Source organism: Pan troglodytes, chromosome 4 (genome assembly GCF_028858775.2).
Source record: "Pan troglodytes isolate AG18354 chromosome 4, NHGRI_mPanTro3-v2.0_pri, whole genome shotgun sequence".
NCBI lineage: Eukaryota > Metazoa > Chordata > Mammalia > Primates > Hominidae > Pan > Pan troglodytes.
Genome location: NC_072402.2, coordinates 76,716,541 through 76,732,401, shown reverse-complemented (window position 1 = coordinate 76,732,401; position 15,861 = coordinate 76,716,541). Strand labels below are relative to the sequence as shown.

At 42.7% G+C, this 15,861-nt stretch overlaps 1 protein-coding gene across 2 annotated transcripts in view; it reads right to left on the bottom strand.

The window, feature by feature from the left end:
- UGT3A2 (UDP glycosyltransferase family 3 member A2) overlaps nucleotides 1-14,181 on the bottom strand; it is a 34,257-nt gene extending 20,076 nt beyond the window's left edge. Inside the window, exons 1-2 of one of the 2 annotated variants that reach the window (XM_517805.8) lie at nucleotides 13,957-14,181; nucleotides 11,506-11,607 (exon numbers count right to left, since the gene is read on the bottom strand). In XM_517805.8, coding sequence (XP_517805.4) covers nucleotides 11,506-11,607; nucleotides 13,957-14,050 — 196 coding nt within the window. In that variant the 5' untranslated portion in view covers nucleotides 14,051-14,181. The remainder of the gene's footprint in view (nucleotides 1-11,505; nucleotides 11,608-13,956) is intronic. The other variant, XM_003310750.5, reaches the window with a different exon arrangement.
- Between the last annotated feature and the right edge of the window lie 1,680 nt (nucleotides 14,182-15,861).

Here is a 15,861-nt window from a genome sequence, read left to right as displayed (position 1 = left end):
TGGGAGCCTGTCCTGCTATTCTGAAAAAAAGAAAAAAAAATACCTCACCCTATGAGTCATAAACCTCTCATATCTTCTTAATGCATGTGTGCCTTCATCACATCCAAATCAAATTTTGTGTAAGGATTGGGGGTATGTTAACAGATAGTCCCACATATTAAGGCCCTCGTACTCAAGCTAATTAAAATGAAAGACTCTATCCAAGTATCTACTGGCAAATACTTTGCAGTCATAGAGTTGGCTAGAATGTTTTTTTCCATGCTGATTTTAACAGGCTCTCAGTCACAGTGTGTCTTTACCTTGGAAGAAACACAATGCATGGCTACTCATAGTATACTTCAACAGCCCTACTATTGCCCACAATCTTTGCCAGCAAGAGCCACTGCTTCCAGCTTTCTCCAGGAGTACAGATATAACATTACATTGAGGGTGTCCTCCTCTGAGGAGATTCATTTGCCACACTCATTTAAGACATAGAAACATTCAAAAAGGAGCTCACAAAGGGGATAAGCCATTGTCCCATGCAAAGTATCAGACCCAGTCCCTCACTTAAATTCCAAAGGATCATTTGGTTAGTTGAAGACCTCTCCATCCCCAATACTATTAAGAAACAATTATTGAGCATCTCTGTGCCCATAATGTTACAAGCCCAACATCTTTTAGGCCTTTTTTACATTTTAAAGACAACATATTCCTTATTCATAAATTTTACTTAGGTCCACTCATGTTTATTACTTGAAAATCAGCCCACATTGCGTAGGAACCCCTGTAACAGAAGGCTCCAGAATCTGTCCAAGTTGCAATACAACAGGCTCTCTCATTAGTGCCCACCAGGGACACCTGCACTGTAAAGGCTTTAGCATCCTCCTTTCATGCCTCCTGGAGTTCTTCTGAGCACCTATCATGGCTGTTTCAGTTTCCTATTGCTGCTTTAACAAATTACAACAAACTTAGTTGCTTAACACAACACAAGGTATTGTCTTATAGTTCTGGAGATCAGAAGTCCAAAATGGGTCTCATTAGAATAAAATCAAGGTGTGGGTAGAGCTGCATTTCTTCTGGAGGCTCTGGGGAATGATCCATTTTCTTGCCTTTTCCAGCTTCTCAAGGCTACCTGCATCCCTGGCTCATGACCCCCTTCCAACAGGCAATCACATCACTCTGATTTCTTCTTCCATCATCACTTCTTTAACTCTCCTACCATCTTCTTTCCTTTATAACAGGGGTGTCCAATCTATTGGCTTCCCTGGGCCACATTGGAAGAAGAAGAATTGTCTTGGGCCACACATAAAATACAGTAACACTAATGATAGCTAATGAGCTAAAAAGAAATTGCAAAAACAATCTCATAATGTTTTAAGAAAGTTTATGAATTTGTGTTGGGCCACATTCAAAGCTGTCCTGGGCCACATGCAGCTCGTGGGCCATGAGTTAGACAAGCTTGCCTTATAAGAACTCTTGTATTTAAACTGGATTCACCTGGGTAATCCATGATAGTCTCCCTGTCTCAAAATCCTTATATTAATCACATCTGCAAAGATCCTTTTGCCTTTCGAACATGTAAAATAGCACATAAATAATTATAGGAATTCAGACATGTGTATCTTTGGGAGGGAGCATTATTTGCCTACCACAGAGTGTTCTCTAGATCCCAGACATTCATATACACCCCTCATGGAATGAAAATGTATTCATCTTGTCCCAACATCCCCCAAAGTCCCAAACAATTATATTATCAATTCAAAGTGAAAAATCTCATCTAAAGCTCATCAGCTCAGAATTCCCAAATCACATCATCCAAATAATCTACATCAAGTGTGGGTGAGAGTCTGGGTGTAATCCATTCAGTGGCAAAATTGCTCTCCTTCTGTGGATCTATGAAACTAGGAAAAAATGACCTGCTCCCCAAAACCAATAGTGGGACAGGCATAGGATACCAATTATAGACATTATTCTAATGGGGGCAAAAAGAAAGTAAAAAAAAATGAGGTGCCAGTCCCAAGACATTTTGACTCCAACTGGGCAAACAAAATTAGGTTTTAAGGACTGGAAATAATCCTGTGGTTTGGCTCAGCCTTCTGGGCTAGAAGCTCTGCCATCTGGGCTCATTGCTTCACCTTCAGAGTTTTCCTTCGTTTTTCATGAATCGTTGCATGTGGTTACAGCTGAGTGGTTTGTCAGTTTATTTCCTACTTGCAGAATCTGGGGAGTTCAACAGCCCTCCTTCCTGTCATATTCTCCTCCCTGTCATATCCTCCTCATACCTTTTAGTCCAAATTGGCAGTACTTCTGAAGGTATAAAATTCTTGGGTACCGGGAGGCTGAGGCAGGATAATCGCTTAAACCTGGGATGAGGAGGTTGCAGTGAGCTGAGATCACACCATGGCACTCCAGCCTGCATGACAAGAGCCAGGCTTCATCTCAAAAAAAAAATCTGGGGGGGTACCTTGTGACCCTCCTGGGTATGTCATAGTAATTCATTCCACTAAACAAGAGGCTGCTCCACAGATTTTTTTTTTTTTTTTTTTAAGACAGTCTCGTTCTGTCACCCACCCAGGCTGGAGTGCATGGCACAATCTCGGCTCACTGCAACCTCTGCCTCCCAGGTTCAAACGATTCATGTCCCTCAGTCCTCTGAGTAGCTGGGATTACAGGCACGAGCCACCATGCCTGGCTAATTTTTGTATTTTAGTAGAGACAGGGTTGCACCATGTTGGCCAGGCTGGTCTGAAACGCCTGAGCTTAGGTGATCCGCCTGCATCAGCCTCCCAAAGTGCTGGGATTACAGGTGTGAGTCACTGCGCCCGGCCTAGGATCCACCGACTTTTAGAAGAGCAAGGCCACCAGCTAGTGTCTAGATGTCCACCTCATCATCCTTTTAATATGTTGCCTCTGTAATGTGCACCATTAAAATCTTTTATCTGGCTGGCTGCCTTGTAGGAATATCCCCTCAATTATTTTACTCATTTACTTATTTTCTTTTATCCTCAACTCCGTGTGCCTCCTCTCTACCTTGCTGATCTAAGTAGCAATAATATTTTACTTCTAGTCCTTTTCCTTTTCATTTCAACCTGTTTATTTTGAACAAGAATAAATATCCTTTCAGGGACATGTTCTCATTCCTTTTCACCAGGTCTGTGAGATAGTGATGATCCTCTGTTTATGTTTATTTGGGGAAATAGATATTTTATTTTATGTGTAGACTAGTCATTATCTTGTCCTATCCATCTTTTCCATGTTTTCCTTTGTTTGTTTCATTTCCTTTTCCTTTGTTTCATTTCCTAGGATTACAGGCATGAGCCACCGCGCCCAGCCTCCACACATCTTTACGAGATAGTTTCATCTTGATTCGTGGCTTCTGCCATTATGGGTGAAGGAATCCATGAGACATACATCTAATTGCAGGACAGTTCTCAGGGTGGCCTTGGGCTGACCCTGTTTTCCTCTCTGCTTGTCACTTGTAGTTATCAAGAATAACTGCAGAAAGTGCTGGAAATGTAACACTCTGAGATAGAGAGGTACTGGGTGGAATAGCCCAGGCTTTGTTACAGTCTCCACTAGAAACAGGATGTCCTTCAACACTTAGCTTAGTACGTCATGTTTCTCCAGGGTATAAAACCCAAGGTGGTCTGCACTTCGTGGTCCTTTATCTGCAATGCAAGTGGGGCATGTACAGTTGAGACTCCATTCATCCCGGGCAGCTTTCTGAACCTTGGAGGACCAGCTCACAATGAATTTTAGGTTTTGGTTGCTGCCCACGTGCAAGTAATAAATCCACTTCATGGAATTTGTTGCATTATGTGGGTGTTCTTTCTTAGCAGACTCAGGCAAGTTGGTAACCAGTGCACACCAAACCTGCTTCATGCTAATCTCTTCAGTGAGCTTTCTGTGTGACTGAATACTCTGACTGTTTAATCCTGCAGAGGCAATAGCAAAAGGCTGTCCAGCCATACAATTGGCTTTCTCTACAAGACAACAGGATACACTGCTTTCCTGACATTGAATTCCCCAATTTTAAAATATTTTATCATCCTAATAGGCTGAGAATTCCCAAAACCATAAAGTCCTCATTTTCTGCCTCATAGTTATTTTCTCAATCTATCTTTCCTCTCACATTTTACTATAGACAGTAAGAACACTTGAACATCTATATTTCTACAAAAAGCCTGTGTATGATGATTTATAGTCTCTAAGACAATACAGATTTTCTCTATCATGTTCTTTCCTTCCTTCTGAGTCATCACTAGCAGAGTTTTCAGAATCTCCGGTTCTACTCACAGTCTGTTCAAAGCAATTTAGGCTTTCTCTCTCATGCTCGTGAATATCTCTTGAATATTCTTCTAGCCAATATGTATAATCCATTTGTGATTCCAGATATTGATTGGTTGGAGCAGTAGTACATGTGAGTATTACAAACCTTTGCTTCTTCAGTGCCTCTGATGTCATTTATTAAAGTTGCAAATAAATAAACAGTATGGGAAAGTGTTTCCAAATAAGGAGTTAATAATTGGCTCAAATGTTTCAATTCATTAAATTGGGCATCTGATCAGAAATAATAACCCAATCATGTGTTTCCTTGTTTGCAGACCTTCAGCCAAGCTCTACGGATGAAATGAAAAATGGGAATTCTATTTCAAAGTTTCAGAGACATCCATGATGAGGGAATTATTAAAAGAAACTCTAGACTCCTAATCCTATGAAAAAACAGAAAGGATCCACACATTCCTTGAATTGTTTATAGATTTTGCTCTGCTTGTATTTGTTAAAGAGTAAAAGGTCTGTAGCTTTCAGTAGTTTCTCTCTCTCTCTCTCTTTTTTTTTTTCTCAGACTGGGTCTCACTTTATTGGCCAGGCTGGAACGCAGTGGTATGATAATGGCTAACTGCAGCTTCAGCCTCCAGGGCTCACACAATCCTCCTGCCTCAGCTTCCCACGTAGCTGGGACCACAGGAGCATGACACCATGCCCAGCTAATGTTTTATTTTTATTTTTAGTAGAGATGAAGTCTCACTATGTTGCCCAGGCTGGTTTTAACTCCTGGGCTCAAGTGATCCTCCTGCCTCAGCCTCCCAAAGTGCTGGGATTACAAATGTGAGCCACTATACCCAGCCAGTAGTTTCTCAAAGTTTATTGGAAATGTCACCATTAATTTTTCATCTACATTTTAATTTAAATCAATTTAATTTAGTTACAATTTTTGAAATTAAGAAATAATTGTCTTAAAAATGAATATACTACAACTATTTAATCGGATATCCAGGTTAGGCAGATACGAAGGCAGTGAAGAATATGAAAACTAATGTAAAAGATATTAAAATGGTTTTAAGCAGGGACTCAAAAAGATATTTGTATACCAGTGTTCATAGCAGCATTGTTCACAATAGTCAAAAAGTGGAAAAAATTAAACGTCCATCAATGGATTAATGGATAAACAAAATGTGATGTATCCATAAAATTGAATATCCAGCCATAAAAAAGTTCTAACACATGCTAAATATGAATGAACCTTGAAGATATTATGCTAAATAAAGCAAGCCAGACACAAAAGGACAAATATTGTATCATTTCACTTATACGCTGTACCCAGAATAGTGAATTAACAGAGAAATAGAATATGGTTATCAGGGGCTGAAGGTGGAGGGTAATGGGGCGTTGTTGGAGGCCAAAAGAGTGAGGGTCGTGATCAACTCAGGATAGCACTGGAGACTATATGAGTAAACAGCAAACTTTTTCTCATAAATGCAGAATGTTAGCAAACTGACAAACTGCGTCTGCCACCCAGAAGGCATGCTGAAGGCAGTCACGCCCCAAGTGCAGTGCTTCTTGTGATTAGGCAAATCTGAAGCCTGCTAGTAATAATATGAACCTGTGATCAATCAAGCAGCTGACCAATCGTTACCTCCTCCTCCCTGCTCATTCTACCCAATAAATAAGAAGGGTTGTGGAAGCTCAGCAGCTGCCTTTGCTCACTAGAAATGGGGAGATCTTTTCTTCTTCCCCTGGCCCCCTTCTTTATAACGGTTTCTTTTGTCTTAGGTTTTCATTTCTGTGTTTGTCCTCCTTCATTCAGTCTCGTAATGATGGTCTCAAGTAGTAAGAGTAATGTCTCTCATAATGACAGTAACAAGTAGTAATTGTGGCAGTCTACCACAAGTGGTGCCTGAACAGGGATAAATAGGGACATTCAGGGACAAACAGAGACCTGAAGAGACCTGCAGGGACCTGAAGAGGCCTGCAGGGACAAACAGAGATAAGCAGGGATAAATAGAAATAAATAGAGATAGAAACAAATAGAAATAGGGAAAGACAGGGACTTGCAGGAACTAACAGGGACCACAGGGACAAATAGGGATAGATAAAGACTAGCAGAGACTAGCAGAAACTTGCAGGCACTGATAGGGACACATAGCATCCTACAGGGACTTGAGTGAGGAAGGTCTGGGAGCAGAAAAAACTAAAGCCCAGAAAAAATTAAAACCAACCAGATGAACGAGAAACCCCGTTACAAGTCTGCTGGAAGCAACATAAGGTCAGTGTTCTAAAACATGTACTGTTTAGTGCCCTAGAGGTCCAAAGAATGAGAAGTTTTTGAATCAAAATAACATGGGGAAGAATTTGGTTATTTTTCTCTTTTTTTTTTTTTTTTTTTTTTGGAGTTTGGTACATATCATCTTTTTGTTATTTCAGGGTTTGAGAGAATTTTTTGCCCCACATATAGCACCTATTGAGGGTGGTGAACAGGAGAGAGAGGATGAAAATTGGCTTGTACCGTCTTCTGCGGCTACAGAAAGGCTAACTTTAGCTTTGGCTTTCGTGGATTGTAAACATTTGCTGGCACCTGTGAGATGTGCAGAGGGCTTGGGAGGTTTTCTCAGAGCTTGTCAAGATGTGGGAACTGAGCACAAGGATAAGACTCAGATTTGCTTTCTCTGTGTCTTCTGTTAATCAGAAAGAGCCTGTTTCTTGTTATCAGTGGAAAGGTTTACCCCGCAGCAATTAACCAAAAGAGGCAGAAGCTGAATTGTAGCTTGTGGAGCAGATGCTTCAGCAACAGCATGCCTCCTGGCTACAGCTACAAAAACCTTTGCTTTTGTTTTGGTAGATTTACTAAGGTGGGCACCAGGGTATGTTTGTGTTTTCACAGAAAATGAACAAACCGTGTGGGTGCTCTCAAGGTGTGTGCGACCATGGAACAGGAGACTGGAGGGACTCATGGATTCCAATCACAGGCCTGGTTCCCCCAGTACAAGCCATGAGCCAGTTGAATCTGAATGTGAAGATGGAACGAGGACCGACTGGAGTCACACTCACATCAACCCCCATGACATGCAGACAGATCAAGAAAACCACACAGGAAGCTGAGAAACTGTTAGAGCATCGGGGTCAGGCAAAGACCCCTGACTCCATGTTTGTGGCCATGCTGGCCATGGTTTCCTGTGCATCTGTAAGATAAGCTGGACCACCAACCAGCAATTGAGGGCTGCACAGCCAGTAATTGCCTTTCTCAAATTAATTCAAAAACAAAAAGGGAGAAATGTTGGAGGCCAAAAGAGTGAGGGTTGTGATCAACTCAGTATACCACCGGAGGCTATATGAGTAAACAGCAGACTGTTTCTCATAAATGCAGAATGTTGGCAAACTGACAAACTGCGTCTACCACCCAGAAGGAATGCTGAGGGAAGTCACGCCCCAAGTGCAATATTTCTTATGATTAGGCAAATCTGAAGCCTGTTAGTAATAATATGAACCTGTGATCAATCAAGCAGCTGACCAATCGTTACCTCCTCCTCCCTGCTCATTCTACCCAATAAAAAGGGTTGTGGAAGCTCAGCGGCTGCCTTTGCTCACTAGAAGCGGGGAGCTCTTTTCTTCTTCCCCTGGCCCCTTTACAACCGTTTCTTTTAAGTTTTCATTTTTACGTTCGTCGTCCTTCGTTCAGTCTCGTAATGATGGTCTCAAGTAGTAACAGTAATAACTGTCATAGTGATGGTTTCAAGAAGTAATAGTGGCTGTCAGCCACAGGGAGTCACTGTTTAATAAGTAGAGTTCCACTTCACGATGACGAAAAACTTCTGAAAATTTCAGAGATGGTCCTACAACAATGTGAATGTCCTTAAAGCCTCTAAACAGTACATTGGAAATGGGGCCAGGTGCGGTGGCTCACGCCTGTAATCCCAGCACTTTGGAAGACCAAGGCAGGCAGATCACCTGAGATTAGGAGTTCAAGACCGGCCTGGCGAACATGGCAAAACCCTGTCTCTACTAAAAATATAAAAAAATTAGCCAGGCGTGGTGCCCCACGCCTAATAGCACGCGCCTGTAGTCCCAGTTATTTGGGAGGCTAAGGTACCAGAATCGCTTGAACCTAGGTAACGGAGGTTGCAGTGAGCAAAGATCACACCACTGCACTCCAACCTGGGAGACAGAGGAAGACTCTGACTCAATTAAAAAACATGGCTAAAATGGTAGATTATGTTATATATATTTTACCACAATGAAATTTTAAATTTTTTTTATTATTATTATACTTTAAGTTTTAGGGTACATGTGCACATTGTGCAGGTTAGTTACATACGTACACATGTGCCATGCTGGTACGCTGCACCCACTAACTCGTCATCTAGCATTAGGTATATCTCCCAATGCTATCCCTCCCCCCTCATCCCACCCCACAACAGTCCCCAGAGTGTGATGTTCCCCTTCCTGTGTCCATGTGATCTCATTGTTCAATTCCCACCTATGAGTGAGAACATGCGGTGTTTGGTTTTTTGTTCTTGCGATAGTTTACTGAGAATGATGATTTCCAATTTCATCCATGTCCCTACAAAGGACATGAACTCATCATTTTTTATGGCTGCATAGTATTCCATGGTGTATATGTGCAACATTTTCTTAATCCAGTCTATCATTGTTTGACATTTGGGTTGGTTCCAAGTCTTTGCTATTGTGAATAATGCCGCAATAAACATATGTGTACATGTGTCTTTATACCAGCATGATTTATAGTCCTTTGGGTATATACCCAGTAATGGGATGGCTGGGTCAAATGGTATTTCTAGTTCTAGATCCCTGAGGAATCGCCACACTGACTTCCACAATGGTTGAACTAGTTTACAGTCCCACCAACAGTGTAAAAGTGTTCCTATTTCTCCACATCCTCTCCAGCACCTGTTGTTTCCTGACTTTTTAATGATTGCCATTCTAACTGGTGTGAGATGGTATCTCATTGTGGTTTTGATTTGCATTTCTCTGATGGCCAGTGATGATGAGCATTTTTTCATGTGTTTTTTGGCTGCATAAATGTCTTCTTTTGAGAAGTGTCTGTTCATGTCCTTTGCCCACTTTTTGATGGGGTTGTTTGTTTTTTTCTTGTAAATTTGTTTGAGTTCATTGTAGATTCTGGATATTAGCCCTTTGTCAGATGAGTAGGTTGCGAAAATTTTCTCCCATTTTGTAGGTTGCCTGTTCACTCTGATGGTAGTTTCTTTTGCTGTGCAGAAGCTCTTTAGTTTAATTAGATCCCATTTGTCAATTTTGGCTTTTGTTGCCATTGCTTTTGGTGTTTTAGACATGAAGTCCTTGCCCATGCCTATGTCCTGAATGGTAATGCCTAGGTTTTCTTCTAGGGTTTTAATGGTTTTAGGTCTAACGTTTAAGTCTTTAATCCATCTTGAATTGATTTTTGTATAAGGTGTAAGGAAGGGATCCAGTTTCAGCTTTCTCCATATGGCTAGCCAGTTTTCCCAGCACCATTTATTAAATAGGGAATCCTTTCCCCATTGCTTGTTTTTCTCAGGTTTGTCAAAGATCAGATAGTTGTAGATATGCGGCGTTATTTCTGAGGGCTCTGTTCTGTTCCATTGATCTATATCTCTGTTTTGGTACCAGTACCATGCTGTTTTGGTTACTGTAGCCTTGTAGTATAGTTTGAAGTCAGGTAGTGTGATGCCTCCAGCTTTGTTCTTTTGGCTTAGGATTGACTTGGCAAAATTTAAATGAAAAAATGTAGATTAAAAAATGGTTTTGGCTGGATGCAGTGGTTCACATCCCAGCACTTTGGGAGGCCAAGGCGGGAGGATTACCTGAGGTCAGGAGTTCGAGACTAGCCTGGCCAACATGGTGAAACCCCATCTCTACTAAAAATACAAAAATTAGCCGAGCATGGTGGTACACACCTGTAATCTCAGCTACTCAGGAGGCTGAGGCAGGAGAATTGCTTGAGCCCAGGAGATGGAAGTTGCAGTGAGCCAAGATCATGCCACTGTACTCCAGCCTGGCCAACAGAGCGAGACTCTGTCTCAAAAAAAAAAAATGGTTTTAGAAATCTGAACAATGACAAGGCCTGATATTATCTTCAAAGGTTGAAAATATCTCACAATTTTCTCCCTCCAAGATGCTTGCTTTTGGATTTTTTTTCTTTTTTAAAATTATAGCTTCAGGGGGTGCATGTCCAGGTATATTGCATGATGATGGAGTTTGGGCTTTTCCCTGAGCAACACTTTCATATTGAGCAATTTGGAGCATAAAGTCCTAAATCCACCCAACTCTGTTATCAAGCAAATCTGTTAAGTTCTCAGGGTTTCTGTTTCCTTGTGGATCAACAGAAGAGTTGATAAGATTTATGAGCTTCATTTTGGCTAAAATTCTTTGGACTCAATGACTCCATTAAGAACATCTGAAATCACTATGCACAAACTCGTGGGCAGCCACTTATTTTTCAAGAATGCAAGACCATCTCAGCCATAGACTCCTAACTTAGCTGCATAAATAAGGGTCTCCCTGCAAAAGCTTACTTAAATTCTGATATCATAAAAAGAGGAAAAGTAATCTATAAAAAGAAAAGTGATTCTTACATGTAAGTAGTGTTAAATAAGGCTGAATATTTCTGTTCTATCTATATACAGAGAGTCTTTGAAGTGGAGTCTCACTCTGTTGCCCAGGCTCTAGTGCAGTGGTGCATTCCCAGCTCACTGCAACTTCTGCCTCCTGGCTCAAGCGATCCTCCACCCTCAGCCTCCCAAGTAGCTGAAACTACAAGTGGGTGCCACCATGTCAAGCTAATTTTTGTATTTTTTGTAGAGACAGAGTGTCCCTATGTTGCTCAGGCTGGTCTCAAACTCCTGAGTTCAAGTGATCCACCTGTCTCAGCCTCCTAAAGTGCTGGGATTACAGGTGTGAGCCACCTTGCCCCACCATGTTTAATATATTTTTTAAGCCATCTTATAAAGTAGTATTTGTTAAAATAATCCATAATAATGAGTGGATGGTTGCTTGGGATGGAGTAGAAGTCAAGTAAGGGGAAAAAAAAATATGGGAGTATGGAATGTCAGGTCCCGGTAATTAGAGACTAAGAAGTTTTTTGGCACTTTACATACACACACACAAGCTTTTCATCCTTCCAATTGAATTAGATTTTTAAAAAACATTTTGCTAAGCCTTTCTATGCAAACAGCATTTTGCTCTTTGCTTGGAGTAGGAGAAATCAAGAAAAGTGAGAAAAGATACCTGGCATAAAAGGACCTCTTTTGTGGTTAAGCATGGTGACATTATGACCGTGATCTTGAAGAATCTGAGAAACCCGGTCCATCAGTAGATAATGGCTTCCACCTAGGAACAATGCACAACTTCAGTTCTGGAATGATGAGAACACAGTGTCTGAAGTCAGTAGTGATCAATCCAGGAGAGGAAAGGTAAGGAAACAGAAGTGGATAGTGATTGGAGGAAGATGAGTTTTGCCAGTCTCCTCATGTCCCTCTGGGTAAAACCCAGCCCACTCACCCAGAGCATGGCCGCCCAAATTTTTACCTGTGGCTCTGGTCCGTGAGAGATTGCCTCTTGTGAATCACGGTATCCATGTCAGTGTAATGAGCTACTATGTGCTTAGCCACGGGAGTTCCTCATCCTGAGGTACATGTATATTTTAACTAAGGCCTTATGGAGACGCAGAGTCCAAAAGAAATCACGGCATTGGTGGAAATACAGGTATGGTGTTGTACATATGAGTGTGAATAGTTCCTAAAAAACAATGAGAGCTGTTTCTGGGATCCTGCTCTTTGGACATTTCTGCTGCTGTAGGAGATAGAAACCTTAAGAGATTGGTCCAAGAAATCATCACTGGAACAGAAGGAATGAGGGGCCACTACTTAGAATCCAAATCCTTAAGATTCCAATGTATTTTGAAAGGATGTACTTAATTTAGGCCAAACAATGATCAAGTTCTAATTAAGACATTTGAGGACAACTGTGGGGCACTTGGGGTGGGCCTGCTGGATCCTGGTTGCACGAGAGACTAGGGAATCACTGATTCCAGAAACATCCATCCTAAGGAAAGAGAAGCTTGATCCTCAAAAGAGGTACAAGTTCCACGAAATCAATGTCTTCTCAGTACATGTTCTAATACACAGCCTTTGCTTGAATCTAAGGTTCTCAGCAGCAGAGAAAGGAAGATCAGAAGAGAAGGTAATGTAATAGTAAATACCAAAAGCCTGCGGGGTGGGGGTGGAAGGGAGTAGAGAAGTAGTGCGCAGCTCTCTGAATGACTCAGTTTACTTATACCCAGGCTTGAATAGTCTGGAGCAACAAGGGATGTATAAAGTACAAATCTGCAACAGGTCTTACTCACATTTTAATCCATGTAAGAACAGGGAGCTGGGAAGAAGGGGTCCCCACAGAAACAGCTGTTAGCGGTGGATCTTGGGGAGTCAGGTGGCTTTCTGGGGCAAAAATCAGCATTCCAGCACCTCAGAAATGACATCAACTCCTTGGAGCCTGAGGAAGGAGGGCTGTGTACTTTCAAGAAGTTAAGAAGCTCTGTTGCTTCACTGCTACTAACACTCAGAAAGAGGGGGGAAAAGTCTTCAAATGGACTTGCACTGTTTCTTAAACAGTGATTTTTGAAAATCCCCAGTGAAAAGGGCTTCAGAGTGGAAGTTGTGGTGAGCATGGTCTTGCAGTAAGAAAACCCTGAGTTAATTCCTCATGGGACATCAGGGAGGCCACAAGTGCTCTTAAGGAAGGCATCTCACTCCCCATCCTTCAATTGCCCTCTCAGGAAATGAAAATGGGCACTAAATTAGATGATCTGTGGTTCTTCCCAGCCCTACGAGCCCTAATTCTCCATGATCTAAAAGGAATCCATTAGAACCCACTATGGGTTGAAATAAAGTCTTGGGGAAGCTCGATCCTGAGATGATCCCTTTATGTTCATATATGTTTCTCTTTTATCTTCTATTCCCTTTGGGGTAAAAGTAAAAGAAGTAAAACTGAGACCCAAAATGCAGAATTAACAGTCCCATGAATCCCTCAAAAACGGTCAGCGGCACAGGTAAAAGGAAGGATACTCCAAAAGATGCGAATGACCTGGATCTTCTCCTCAGCCCTGGGCAGTTCTCCAGGTTTCCCCTGGTGGAAAACACTCCACTGGCATTGCAGCCATGAAATACCTGCCTGCGCCACCCTGGCTCCGGATGCAGCTTCACAACATTTGCAGTGCTGCCCTCAGGAGGGCCTTTCCCTGGTCTCCAAGAGCCTGAAAACGCTCACCACTGTTTCTACTGGAAGCTACTGTGCACCCACACACACGCACCCTCCGGAGCTTAAGGTGAGCCTCTGAAAGTCCCACTGCGCTCTGGAGAAGGCAGCCCAGGAACTCAAGCTCTGGGATGAGTCTCAAATTTCTGGCCCCAGCCCTGCGGGATGGGGGCGCGTCCTGAACAGGAAGAAGACAGTAAAGGAGAATCTCTTTTCTCCAAAACTTTATTCCCCACCTCAGCAATAGAGGCCCCTCTCTGCCCCACAGCTGAATGGGCTTCTCCCTCCTCCAGCCGGGTCCGCAAGCCCAGCCTGGAAAATCACGTGGATGACTCTGATCAAGCGCTGTTCTCTGGAGCCCTGGCAGTGCGAGTATCCGAGTATCCGGGACGCGCCTGTCTGGGAATTCTCCGGTCAAGCACTCACCTACTGTAGATATTGTCAGGATTTTGGCAGCCTCTGAGAGCAGGACCCCAGGGAGAAGGAAGCCCACTAGAAGAAGCACTCGCTGCCCAGCCATGCTCACTTCTACGGAAGCCGCGGATCTCAGCCTGGGCTGCGCGCCCTGCGCCCGGCTAAGGGACCCTGTGCACCTCAGTGCGCCAAAGGCACTGGCTGTGGGTAGAGGTAGGAGTAAGGATCCTGCCAGTCTTCTCTTCTGTCCATCCCCTCTTGCCCTCTGCCCCTCCTCCCTCGTGCTCCATTGGATAATCTATCCTCGCTCTACCAAACTACCAGCAGTCAGTAGGAGGGGTCGGTGAGCCCATACTTAACCCTGCTCTGCCCTTGTGATCACAGCCCTCCTGCCTGGAAAATCCTTACTGTGAGTGAGGAATGGCAGGGACCTCAGTAAATCGCGCTGATGAAAGCTCTATCTCCATGGGACCCACCTCTCTTTTGCAAAGGCTGTGTGAATTTACCTACTCTAGTTCCCTTCTAACTGCCTCTATTACCTCATACTGCCAGCCCCGCGATCTATTTCCTGAGAGACTTGCTTAAAATCTTGAGCTGATGTTCCAAGCCCAAGACCTCCCTGGAAGGGAATCCCCAAGGGAAATCAATCTACCATCCCTGGAATCTATCTCTTAGTGTCTCTTTAGAAAGTAACATTCCTGAAAAGAGGCTAGAGTCCTGCCTCTGGAAGTCCAGGTCTGTCCCTGGAGGACTGAAATTCAAAAGCTGAGACTATCATTCTGAATGAGTATCCTGAAATAGGACTGGTGAATCTTTCCATAATTTCCAAGAGCACATGCTGACGACAGCTTGTAATTCTGCCTCCGTGCAATGTCAGCCCCAGTGAGGGCAGGGATCACCAGGTCCGGTAGTCCCCTTTACACTCTATCCTCAAACTAAGACTTCCTTTAGGAAAGGCTTTCAGTGCAACTCTAAATAAGCAGAGAAATCCTTGGTTGCAGTGGGTCCTTGAATTCTGCGTGTTCTATTCCTGCCTTCTTCAGTCTACAGGGGTTATTTTTTCTCATTGGAATTTAAAGCATTACATTCTTATGCATTTGTGCATCCCTCACCTAGCCATGCCTATTGTGGAGAAAGAGGAGAGAGAGAGAGAGAGAGAGAGAGAGAGAGAAAAGTGCGGGAAGGGCGAGGTTTACCAGACATCACAAGGCTCCAGTTCGTCTTATTCTTGTACTTTTCATAATGCATTAGCAAAATAAAGGATTTGTTATCAAACTCCAAGATTTTTATTTATTCAACAGTTATATTGATAGATTTTTTTTTTTTTTGAGACAGAGTCTCGCTCTGTCACCCAGGCTAGAGTGCAGTGGTGCAATCTCAGCTTACTGCAACCTCTGCCTCCCAAGTTTAAGCAATTCTCTTGTCTCAGCCTCCCGAGTAGCTGGGATTACAGGTGCCTGCCACCACACCCGGCTGATTTTTGTATTTTTTAGTAGAGACAGGGTTTCACCATGTTGGCCAGGCTGGTCTTGAACTCCTGACCTCACATGATCCACCCGCCTTGGCCTCCCAAAATGCTGTGATTACAGGCATGAGCCACCACGCCTGGCTGATAGCTATTTATTATGCCAGGCATTGTTCTGCCAGGCAAACTGATACTAAACACACTAAGAAATAAAATATATAGTACATTAATGGCAAATGTTACCAAGAAAAATCAAATGGAAAGAGATATGAAGAGTCAGGTATCAGATTCGTTAACGTTTTACATAGCATGATTCCAATGGACTCTAAAATATTATAGGAGTATCAGAGATATTTGAACCCAAATTTTGAAAATATTAAGTAGTTATTGTTGCTTTGGAGAAGAGTTCTATGTAATTGTGGTTATAAACATCTTATAAAGAAATTCTGGCT